The 12,496-nt window shown below is 36.6% G+C and overlaps 1 protein-coding gene across 3 annotated transcripts; it reads left to right on the forward strand.

The window, feature by feature from the left end:
- Positions 1-1,969: 1,969 nt before the first annotated feature.
- LOC131943890 (uncharacterized) lies at positions 1,970-12,208 on the forward strand. Of its 3 annotated transcripts, none has more exons than XM_059304197.1 (13): positions 1,970-2,158; positions 3,626-3,707; positions 4,140-4,255; positions 5,191-5,220; positions 6,934-6,981; positions 7,193-7,277; positions 7,857-7,966; positions 8,586-8,612; positions 9,662-9,752; positions 10,227-10,293; positions 11,218-11,266; positions 11,600-11,650; positions 12,008-12,208. In XM_059304197.1, exons 1-13 carry the CDS (start codon positions 2,101-2,103, stop codon positions 12,103-12,105), a joined length of 912 nt encoding a protein of 303 aa, XP_059160180.1. In that variant the 5' UTR covers positions 1,970-2,100; the 3' UTR covers positions 12,106-12,208. The 3 variants fall into 3 exon arrangements, with proteins under 3 accessions (XP_059160180.1, XP_059160181.1, XP_059160182.1); XM_059304198.1 differs by having other exon boundaries at positions 3,632-3,707; XM_059304199.1 differs by lacking the exons at positions 5,191-5,220; positions 6,934-6,981.
- The last annotated feature ends 288 nt before the right edge of the window (positions 12,209-12,496 follow it).

Here is a 12,496-nt window from a genome sequence, read left to right on the forward strand (position 1 = left end):
TAGGGTTAGGGTTAGGTTTTAGGGCTAGGGTTAGGGTTAGGATTAGGATTAGGATTAGGATTTGGGTTAGGGCTAGGGCTAGGGTTAGGGTTAGGGTTAGGGTTAGGACTAGGGTTAAGATTAGGGTTAGGGTTAGGGCTAGGGTTAAAGTTAGAGCTAGTGTTAGGGTTAGGGTTGTGTCTAGCTTTGATTTTGGCTTTGTGTGAAGTTTTAGGCTAAGGTGGATGCTTAGGTTTTGGTCTTTTTCTTAAGGTTTGGATTAAAGTAGTATATAGGTTAAAATTCTAGTTAGAGTTAGGATTTTAACTTGATAGGGGGGGGGTAATTCCCCGGGGGGTAATTGACAGGGGGTAATTGACAGGGGGGTAATTGCTCCGGGGGGGGGGGGGAAATATCCGGGGGGTAATGTCCTGTAGCCGGGTGAATATATGTGGGGTCGGGTGAATATGTGGGGGTGGGTGAATATGTGGGGTGGGTGAATATGTGGGGTGGATGAATATGTGGGGGTGGGTGAATATGTGGGGTGGGTGAATATGTGGGGTGGATGAATATGTGGGGGTGGGAGAATATGTGGGGTGGGTGAATATGTGGGGTGGGTCAATATGTGGGGGTGGGTGAATATGTGGGGTGGGTGAATATGTGGGGTGGATGAATATGTGGGGGTGGGTGAATATGTGGGGTGGGTGAATATGTGGGGTGGGTCAATATGTGGGGGTGGGTGAATATGTGGGGTGGGTGAATATGTGGGGTGGGTCAATATGTAGGGGTGGGTGAATATGTGGGGTGGGTGAATATGTGGGGTGGGTAAATATGTGGGGTGGGTGAATATGTGGGGTGGGTGAATATGTGGGGTGGATGAATATGTGGGGGTGGGTGAATATGTGGGGTGGGTAAATATGTGGGGTGGGTGAATATGTGGGGTGGGTAAATATGTGGGGTGGGTGAATATGTGGGGTGGGTGAATATGTGGGGTGGATGAATATGTGGGGGTGGGTGAATATGTGGGGTGGGTGAATATGTGGGGTGGGTCAATATGTGGGGGTGGGTGAATATGTGGGGTGGGTGAATATGTGGAGTTGGTAAACTTGTGGGGTGGGTGAATATGTGGGGGTGGGTGACTGTGTGGGGTGGGTGAATATGTGGGGTGGGTGAATATGTGGGGTGGGTGAATATGTGGGGTGGGTAAATATGTGGGGTGGGTGAATATGTGGGGTGGGTGAATATGTGGGGTGGGTGAATATGTGGGATAGGTGAATATGTGGGGGTGGGTGAATATGTGAGGTGGGTAAATATGTGGGGTGGGTGAATATGTGGGGTGGGTGAATATGTGGGGTGGGTGAATATGTGGGGTAGGTGAATATGTGGGGGTGGGTGAATATGTGAGGTGGGTAAATATGTGGGGTGGGTGAATATGTGGGGTGGGTGAATATGTGGGGTGGGTAAATATGTGGGGTGGGTGAATATGTGGGGTGGGTGAATATGTGGGGTGGGTGAATATGTGGGGTGGGTAAATATGTGGGGTGGATGCATATATGGGGTGGGTGAATATGTGGGTTGGGGTGGGGTGGGTGAACATATCGGGAGGATGAGTTTGTGGGGTTGGTTGAACAAATGGGGTATGTTAACAGGTGAGGGTGACTGGGGTAGGTTAACATTTAAACAGCTGGGATGGGTCCACATGAGTTGTGGACGGAATACAGTAATAAGGGCAGTGATCTTTGCTTCATGATCCAGCTGTAATCGGTTGTAACATTTGACATCGTCGTGTTTCAGTCTTCAGCTTAATACCCCACCACTCAATCAACCAAAGAAACAACTCTTGTACCGTGTGTGTATGTGTAGCCACCGAGCCATGAACGATCTCTAAAACGCCCCCAACCATGTCAACATACTATATATCTATTGTTCAGCGTTTTAATTCAAATTGCTTGCTTATAGAATAGAGACCAGCCTTTAGATACTTGTTCGCTAACTTGTCAGACTATAAAGTTGTGGTGAACGAGGCTACATAGCTACACGCTACAATTTTAGCATTGCTGCTAGTGTTAGTGTCTTCATAACATTTATCTGTGGCTTGTTCTCTCGTGTTTTGGTTCTAGCATGGATGCTCGTTTATTCTTGTTGATACTGCAATGTTTGATTGCTCGGATATTTTCAGGTAAAAACTTGTTCTTACACGTGGCATAGATTATGTTATATATTTGTATAGATAATGGACTATAAACTATGTGTTTAGTAGCTAGAGGTAGTCTTTTTAAACAAGATTATGTAAGCATCAAGAAATCGTGCTCAACACAATGCCTAGTTGTTTTATTTTTCCCTGGCTAAGTACTCATTAGGGCTGGGTAGATTCATAAACATATTTTGGACTCGAGATCGTGATCACGAAACTTAGCTAGAAATCGAATGCTCTACCTCTGTGTAACCGTACCATCAACATCAACTCTAGACTAAGTTATAGCTCTTATTGTAATTATAACCTTAGCCTTATATCAGAGGCGTAGCGATTGGGGGGGGGGGGCATATGTCCCCGGGCGCCGACCTTAGGGGGCGCCAAAATGGTTTGGAAAAAGTAATCGAAAGTTTGAGGGGGTGGGGGTGGAAATCAAAAGTATGAGGGGGGGGGGGTTGCAAATCGGAAGTTTGAAGGGGGGGGGTGGTGCAAATCAAAAGTTTGAGGGGGTGCACATCGAAAGTTTGTCCCCGGGCGCCGGGAAGGGTCGCTACACCTCTGCCTTATATCTGCTATTAAACTATTGCGATAATCACAAGACCCCCATTTACTGGAAGAGGGCAATGCTCGAGAAAGATTGTCAAAGGTATCTTTTTAAAATAATAAGTGCAGAATAAAAAAAAATTGGGGACGACTCGGTCGGGTTGGTAAAGTTCATGGTTGCTAAATCGAAGAGTTCCGAGTTCGAACCCCGGAGCAAATGAGGCTCAGTAGCTAAGGACAGAACATGTCTAGTATAGAAAACTCCAAAATCAAACAACTGCTGTATTGTAGTTTGTTCGTGGATGGGCAACGGCTGTGGAAACTAATTCAATGTCAACGGCCCATACCAAGTTGATACATTATACTTAATTGTGCCTTAGTAAGAACGAATAAGAAAACTAACAACAATGTAGTATTTATTAATTTAATTGGTATTCGCTACAGTATTTAAAAATTACGTAAGAAAACAACAATTGACATATAATAGACAGGTGTCGATATCGCCGTTATTGTTCTACAGACGTAATAAGCAGGCTGTATGCCTTATAAAAAAAAACCGGTAAAATATTGTGGGTCACGCAGACGAATTAAATTTTGATAGTAGAATTTATGTATTTGGTTATTTGCAAAGCAGCTTGCAGTAATTTACTAAATACATCCATCAATATACTTAATAAATCTAATTTACACATACTAGATTAATGATAATTAATTTAGAAAAAACTAGTAATGTTTTCTATCAATAATATATATAATACACAGAAAATACATCAGCAGGCCTACACACAGTACCATATCAATAAATACACAAATACATCCAATGCATTTAATTGTACTTCCATACAAACACACAGCTAAACATGTTATACTTAATAACACTTCAATTAAAACTAACAATCATCTTTTAAGTTACAGCTTGCTGCAAAAATGAACACTTTTGCCAGACTTTATTGATCAACAATTTAGAAGACACATCTTCTACATTATGCAAGTAAGTATCATAACAATTATTTGTGATTAACTAGCTATTAGTAGCTAAATTCTGATTTCATTCGCCATGATAGCCCGGGCTCTTTTTTCTAACACTTAACACTTTTTTCAGAGGTATGAATTTTTAATATTTATATCATAACTAACTCATTGTTTAATACTTTCCTTAATTTTATGCACTTGTGTATTTGAACAATTATTTATTGCATACTTTTCAAGAATAAAAACTTCTTTTTCAACAATAAATAATTATTTTCTATTAAATTAGAAACTAAAGCATTAATAAAACCATCCGGAAAATATAAAAAGAAATTCATTTATTTAATACGTTTTTTTGTTTAATGTTACTTAATTACAATGTTATTATATTTATTTTGTTTTTGGAAAATGCCAGTTTTATTTTTTAAAAACAATAGTTATACTTCTTGTTTAGAAATGTCAACGAGTTTTTACGTTGTAAGATGGGCGTGGGGCTTGCCACTGACGGCGAGGTTAAAGAGATGATAGAGAGGTTAATGGCAGACGTTACGTTTGGAGGCCTTGGATGCGGTGAGTGTGGTAGATGGTGTATTACATACGTGAGATGAGGTTGGAACATGGTGTATTACATTAGAGTGATGATGCTGGTAGATGTGGTAGATGTGGTAGATGTGGTAGATGTGGTAGATGTGGTAGATGTGGTAGATGGTGTATGACATAAGTGAGATGATGTTGGTGGATGTATGTGACAGATAGTGTATTACATAAGTGAGAAGAGGGTTGGCAGATGTGGTAGATGGTGTATTACATAAGTGAGGTGAGGTTGCAAGATAGTGTATTACATTACAATGATGATGCTGGTAGTTGTGGTAGATGTGGTAGATGGTGTATTACATTAGAGTGATGAGGTTGGCAGATGTGGTAGATGGTGTATTACATTAGAGTGATGAGGTTGGCAGATGTTGTAAATGGTGAATTACTTCAGAGTGATAAGGTTGGTAGATGTGGTAGATGGTGTATTACATAAGTGAGATGAAGTTGGAAGATAGTGTATTGCATTAGAGTGATGATGCTGTTAGATGTGGTAGATGGTGTATTACATTAGAGTGATGAAGTTGGTAGATGTGGTAGATGGTGTATTACATAAGTGAGATCATGTTGGTAGATGTATGTGGTAGATGGTGTATTACATAAGTGAGATGAGGTTAGCAGATGAGCAGGAAGCTAGTTATGGTGTGCTGTGTGGCTGTAGATAGCTTAAAGGATTCAAAATAGCAGCATCTGCTATACTCTCAGTTCTGAATAGGATCATGGGTGTTCTAGTATACTACCTAACTAACCTTTAGCTCATATATATATATATATATATATATATATATATATATATATATATATATATATATATATATATATATATATATATATATACACGTATAGTTACGTCATTTATTAGATAACCTATAATCTATAATTACTTGTCGTCATAAGGACTTTATTCTTTCCAGACATCGACACTGAGCTGTTATCAACTTTAAGTAAGTTCCTACACGTTCAACTCTCCGTCCTATTTAGTTTCCACTAACAGGTTTTTCAACTTGAATGCTAGGGCTGGTGCGACTAGGTTGGGAACCTACTAACCTAGTTAACAGTCAGGTGGTTTTATAGCATGGGAGTTTATTTTTAACTAGAATGTGGTTCATTAGTTTTAAATATATCTCCACTGTTGCTCGTTATGTTTCTTGTTATTTGTATTCTGTTCTCTTGTATTTAGTCACCACTCTGTCTTTAATTCTTCCATTTAGACCGTGTACTATATTTAAGCCCTTATCCATTAGCCCATATTATTCCTTTTTTTTCCTTTTGTATTTCATCTACTCCAGTGGCGTAGCGAGGTCGGGTGTCACCAGGTGCGACACTTAATGGTGTCACCCCCCCCCTACAGGCGTAGCGACCCTTCCCGGGGACAAACTTTCAATTTTCGATTTGCAACCCCACTCAAACTTTCGATTTGTACCCCCCCCCCTCTCAAACTTTCGATTTGCATCAACCCCCCCCCCCCCCACACACACACACAAACTTTCGATTTGCACCTCTTAAAAGGCTATTTAACACTTAATTAAGTGGAATTATCATTTTTCTCTATATATTTTGCTATTTTTTTGCCTTGGTGTCACCCCCCTAAATGGTGTCACCCGGTGCGGTCCGCACCCCCTCCCTACGCCTCTGATCTACTCTTTCCACTTTATCTCGTAATCTAATCTAATGTTTAAGGAATCGTCCATTAAAAAAGCACACAATTTAAGTCAAATTACCCCCCCCCCCCACCCCGCCCAGCTTATAGCTACAAAGTCGTCTGATCTACTTGGGATTGCTAAAATGTCACAGATCACTAAAAATAGCCACAATAACTCTGTAAAGTAAGGCTTGCATTACTTTTTCAATACTTTGGTTTTATTAAAACATAAAAGCATGTCTTTATTTTACCCCCTCCACCCCCAACAATCACACACACACGCACACTTACACACACACACGCACACACACTCACACACATGCACACACGCAAACGCGCGCACACACACGCGGTTTAATCCTAAAATAATTCTGAAACTCCCTTCTCTAAACCATATCGTGTGTAGAAATCATTTTTGGAAGACCCTCTTATTTTACATTTAGCTGTTCTGTAAGATCACAATTTTGAGGTGTTTCTTTAAAACAAGGAATTAATAAGACTGAATTAAAAAAAAAACAACAAAAAAAAAGCTACCACCACTATCACTAGAAGAAACCTCTTTCAGTAACCAACGCGAAATATTGTACATAAATACCAGTGGCGTAGCCAGGAATTGGTGATGGAAGGGGTTCAATTTTGTTTCCATATGTATACAATCATATACATATATATATATATATATATATATATATATATATATATATATATATATAGTATACATAGGCTATATTTATAAGAGTGGGGTACATGGAAGGGGTTATAACCCCCCTAACCCCCCACCCTTGCCTACGCCACTGATAAATACCGTGTTTAATTTTTGAAAAGAAAATAGCGATGTCAGTTTTGTTATCACAACCAAGATGAAACAACGTTATACAAGTTACAAGACATATTTTTTTTATTGTTTTTATCTTTTGTAGTTAAAAGTCAAATACATTTTTAACCAATAACAGACAGGTACAGGTGAAACCAGCAACAAAACCTGGTGTCATTAAAACATTCTTTTCTCTTTCAGGGCTGGAAAATAAACCTGCGAATTTAATGAATGTAAACGTCTTTAAAGGTTTGTACACACAACTTACCTTATATATCACTCTATCTATTATATATTTATATATATACATACGTATAAGTATATATACATATTTATGTATATATGCATATGCATATGCATATGCATATATATATATATATATATATATATATATATATATATATATATATATATATATATATATATATATATATATATATATATATGCATATATTTACAGTCGATACAGAGGCAGGCAGTGTTTGTCTCGACACTTATCTGGAAAATATAGATTCACACGTCAACTTTCGGTCGCTAGTTTGCCAGTGAGTATGGTCAAGTGTTTGTCAATATGGTCACATGTGTTTGCCATTAAGTGTGGGCTTGTGTTTGTCAAACTACAGTTGGAGGTTGGTTGTTATTTATAATACCAGCACCATCATTACAATACTTTTACTCGACGCTAATGTTAAGGTACTTTGTGACGATATTACTACTACAGTGCTGACATAAAATTTATGTTACAGTACTTTTGCTCTAAACGAATGTTACTGTACAGTAACACGACACTACTGCTACAGTACTTTAACATGTCGATCGCTTTTACAGTACTAGTACATACTACGTTTGCTACTGTACTTTTACAATGTTACTGTACTTTTATAATTGTACCTCTACATCCCAGTATTGTGACAGTAATTTTATAATTGTACCGCTACATCCCTCTACTATTACAGTACTTTTATAATTGTACCTCTACATCCCAGTATTGTGACGCTGTTCTATCCACGCATTAGCCCATGTGACCACTAAAGCACCAATGTCATGGCGTAGATGTATTTTCAATATTTGAAACACAAATGTTAGCCTAGTTTTGTTTTTTCAAACGTCACGTTTTCTAACAGGGACATTAACGTCTTCCTCAAATGTGTGAGTGACCAGAGGTCAGCTGAAGACCTGGACAAGGCCATCACTCTCTTTAATTACGTGCTGGAGGAATACGGTCTCTTTTGTAGTAAGATTTCTTTTCTTTTGTTGTCTTTCTTTTCTTTCCTTAATTGTTGTATCTAACTCGCAATTTTATATCATTGTTTTGTCTATGTTGTCTTTATATTTTCATTATTATGTCTATGTTGTCTTTTGTCTTTCAAAATTGTGTCTTTCTTTTCTCTGTTTTCTTATTCTTGTGTTTGTTGTCTTTGTAGTTTGATTGTTTTGTCTGTTTTTTTTCCATTTATTGTTGTGTCTATGTTGTCTTTTCTCTGTCATTGTTGTGTCTATGTTGTCTTTTCTCTGTCACTGTTGTGTCTATGTTGTCTTTTGTCTATGTAGTTTCATTGTTGTGTTTAAATCACTTCTTTTAACGTTTCTCGTGTTACCGTTAATCCTTTATGTGTGTAATAGGAAACCATAGCAGAATTATGGAGTTCATAGAATACTTACTTTTCATACGTTGAAAATCAATATATCATATAATATCTTCAGGTTTGATTTAGAACACAAAATAAAATAATAATATAGTGAGATTTTTTAAAACGTTACCTCAAAATTTATTTAGCTTTTAATGACTGTGTTGCGCGCACAATTTATTCGTTTAATTTAATTTAATTTGAAATAAATTTCTTTCGCTTCAGATCTCACCAGAGAGACAGTAATTATGGGTACGTTTTTTTCAGTGAAACATTCAGTTTCTTCTTTTGTTAATAAAATATGGATTCACTTTTAGACGTCTAGCATGTGTAGCGTTATTTGAGTATAACTTAATTATGGTATAATGTGTTGACTAGACTAGGGTCAACAACCTAGCTATCTTTTGTACATAAACAAAATTTTATATACAAGTTTTGACAAATTTATAATTATAAAAAATACAATTATAAAAATGTATATGATTATGATATATTAAATTTAAACTTATCATATTCATGGTTTTTTAACATTAAATTCATGGTTAAAAAATCTTTTGCTGATAATATTTCAATTAACTATTATATTGCAGAAGATAAACAGTTTGCTAAAAATATTTTAAAAAATTATACATATGTGTCATAATAATGAAATTTATATAAGAGTTGTAATGCAGTTTTAATATGTTCACATCTAATGTATTTAAAATTGTTTTGCACAATTTTTCTCTCCTAACGTTTAATTAAAACAGTATGATTAACTATACTAGTCCATTTGATTAAAGGGGTCAGCACTCTACTGCTACCTAAGTAAAAGGCGAAATTTGTTTTCCATGGGGGGGGGGGGGGGGGGGGTCGGCGTTGTCGAGTCGGTAAAGCTCATGGTTGCTAAACCGAAAAGTCTCGAGTTCGAACCCTCGGGCAGATGAGGCTCGTTAGCTGGGGACAGCCACTCCTCTAGGAGAGACAGCTCCAAAATCAAACAACTGCTGCCTTGTAGTTTGTTCTTGGTTGGACAAAGGCTATGGAAGCAAATCCAAAAAGAAAAAGCAGGCTGAAATCGGAGTCAATGGCCTCAATGGCGCATAACCAGTTGACACGTAATCCTTAATTGTGATGGAAGCATGGTCGAGTCGGCAAAAGCTCATGGTTCATAAATTCGAAATAAATTCGAGTTTAAACCCTCGGGCAGATAAGACTCGATCCCTTCCAACACTAAAAATTAAGAACGAAGAAGAAGAAGAAGAAGAAAGTTTTCCATGGTTTGATTTAAAACAAATGACTTTGCTTTCTGTTAACTGCAGATTGTGATGTGGGCGCTGGAAAGTGTTTGACGTCATATTTTCACAAGCAATCCGATGGCGCTTTTAAGGACATTCACGGTTCGAAATGCCCGTAAGTTGTTTAATTAGCTGACTTAAAGATACTTTGGAGATTCGTCTTAACAATATAACAATATATATAAATATAAACAATTCCTTAACCCTTGTTGGGATCATTGGGGCTCCACAGAGTGATGTTGGGGCTAAGTGTCGCACGGCGGCGCCCAACCCTCTCCATACCTGACCATACTTGGATTCCTGCATCTAGGAGGCTCGCCTTGGTCACGAACTCGTGGCCGTTGAACTGGAAGGCCAAACTGCCAATGATGTCGTGTTAGAATCAGATGTTTGAATTAAGAGTTTTCTCCCCAGATGGCTTGCTGTACCCAATTATAGAGCCTGATCTTCCCGGGGGTTTCAACTCGTGTTACCCAAACAAAAGACTAAATTTTTTAAATCATGATATATTAGTTAATAATAAAATAACACAATAATTAGAAAAAAGGTCAAATAACAATCGTTTGAATACATTTATTTTGACATAAAGGTACATCAACGATTACTTGGTATGCATGGTGCGAACATCGTGTAGTATACACACACTGCAAGAGGGGGTAAGTGGTACTTGTGTATACATCGTGTATGGTATATACACTAAATGTGGGAGTAATGGTACTGTGCATACATCGTGTATGTTATATACACTATACGTGGGGGTAAGTGGTACTTATGTATACATCGTGTATGTTATATACACTAAATGTGGGGGTAAGTGGTACTTGTGTATACATCGTGTATGTTATATACACTATACGTGGGGGTAATTGATACTTATGTATACATCATGTATGTTATATACACTAAATGTGGGAGTAATGGTACTTGTGCATACATCGTGTTTGGTATATACACTATACATGGGGGTAAGTGGTACTTGTGTATACATGGTATATGTTATATACACTAAATGTGGGGGTAAGTGGTACATATGTATACATGGTGTATGTTATATACACTAAATGTGGGGGTAAGTGGTACATATGTATACATCGTATATGTTATATACACTAAATGTGGGGGTAAGTGGTACATATGTATACATGGTATATGTTATATACACTAAATGTGGGGGTAAGTGGTACATATGTATACATGGTGTATGTTATATACACTAAATGTGGGGGTAAGTGGTACTTATGCATAAATTAAGTATGTTACATACACTAAATGTGGCTGGAACTGGGTAATTGTGCGCCAAATGCATCAATTAGCATCATATATAAAATGCAAAATAATTATTATATTCATGGAGGGTTCACAATTTAAAAATATATTAAACATTTTAAAGAGAGATACATATTTTGTAGAAAATGTTAATAAATTTACAGTGTTAGTAGTGTAGTGTTTTTATTCAACTTACTCATACATACAAAAAAGTATGTGCTTTACTTAAACTATTTTAAAATATAAATACAAAGAATTTTAAAGGTGTTAGTCTAAAAAGAAGAGCTCAAGTATATTTGTTTCGTTTGTTTCAGCTCAAAGTTTTGTCATCTATTGAAGAACAAAAATCTGGATATAAGTGTGGTTAGTTTTGTTTGTCCTACGAACTTAGCCAACACGTAAGCCCAGCAGCCCTTGCCTCATCTTCTACTGTCCTCCTCCAGGATATCCTTTCCCCCTTCCCCTGGGGATTCCAGTCTAACGCTTTCCTCACGATGTTATCCACTCCCCTTCTCAAGTTATGTCCTATCCATCCCCATTTATGAGCTTTAATGTCCCTATCTATTGGCTGCTGTCAACAAATTCTCCACTTCATATATAAATACATAGCTATGGTATTAAAACAACACAAAAAGTAGCTATGAATATTTACTAACTTGCAAACTCAATGAAATTTTACTTTTTCTTCTACAAAAGATATAGGCCTAGATACAAGTGCAAGTGTTACTTTAAGAAACAAGATGGCAAGTAAGTCTTTTGATTGTTGCAATTTTTAAAAATAGGGTAAGAAAAAAAACAGCAGAATATTAATTACTATGCTTTTTTATAACATACAGCATTAGTTACAAATATAGTTCGCACTTCTGACTACTTATTTGATTTTGTCAACAAAATTTGAAATTGGCTTTAATAAATAAAACACAAATTTAAACTTGTAGCAATAAAAAAGTTGATAATTTCATAAAAATAAATGTAGATCTAGTAGTAGTCGTAGATTAACTCGAAAATTCTCAATAAAAGAAGCTCTATTTCGATTGCTATAAATAAATATTTATTTCCTATCTTATCAATAACTCCTGATTATTTTTGTAATATTATTCCCAGCTCGCCTTGCTACTGTGATGATGGGGCCGTACCAAGTGGCGTTGTCTGAGACGATACGTGTTTTCAAACACAGCGCTCACAAAAATACAACCAAGTAGCAGGAACAACATCAGAAACGGAATTTTTTAATTTAAAAAATATTCATGCCTACTTTGTTTTTACGATTTATAAATTAAAAAAATCCCACTGGATGCTTTTTAATATTATTGTTTTTTTTTTTTAAAATAAAAATAATGCATTTGTAGCAATATATTTTGAGTTAGAATTTTTAAACGATTAAATTATAAAGCGATAGGGATCTTTCTTAAACTTTATTGCATTTTCTTCTAAATCAGTAAAGGAGGTGGCATTTGCAGTTCGTGACAATATAGAAGTTCATGACAAAAACTATATTTTTAAAAAATAGAATAGAATTGCGAAGAAGAAAGAATTGCGCACCAAATGAACAAAACAGTTTGTGAATAATTGAGCGGAAAATAAATGCTTTAT

Source organism: Physella acuta, unplaced genomic scaffold, assembly GCF_028476545.2.
Source record: "Physella acuta isolate Inbredline_101_S28 unplaced genomic scaffold, ASM2847654v3 ptg000472l, whole genome shotgun sequence".
NCBI classification, from domain to species: Eukaryota; Metazoa; Mollusca; class Gastropoda; family Physidae; genus Physella; species Physella acuta.

Excerpts from the sequence above, each read along its gene's own strand:
- LOC131943890 (XM_059304197.1), top strand. The coding sequence starts at position 2,101 with ATGGATGCTCGTTTATTCTTGTTGATACTGCAATGTTTGATTGCTCGG. Across the intron at positions 7,967-8,585 it reads GGAATACGGTCTCTTTTGTA|ATCTCACCAGAGAGACAGTA; the intron begins GTAAGATTTCTT and ends CTTTCGCTTCAG. Across the intron at positions 11,651-12,007 it reads TTTAAGAAACAAGATGGCAA|CTCGCCTTGCTACTGTGATG; the intron begins GTAAGTCTTTTG and ends TATTATTCCCAG.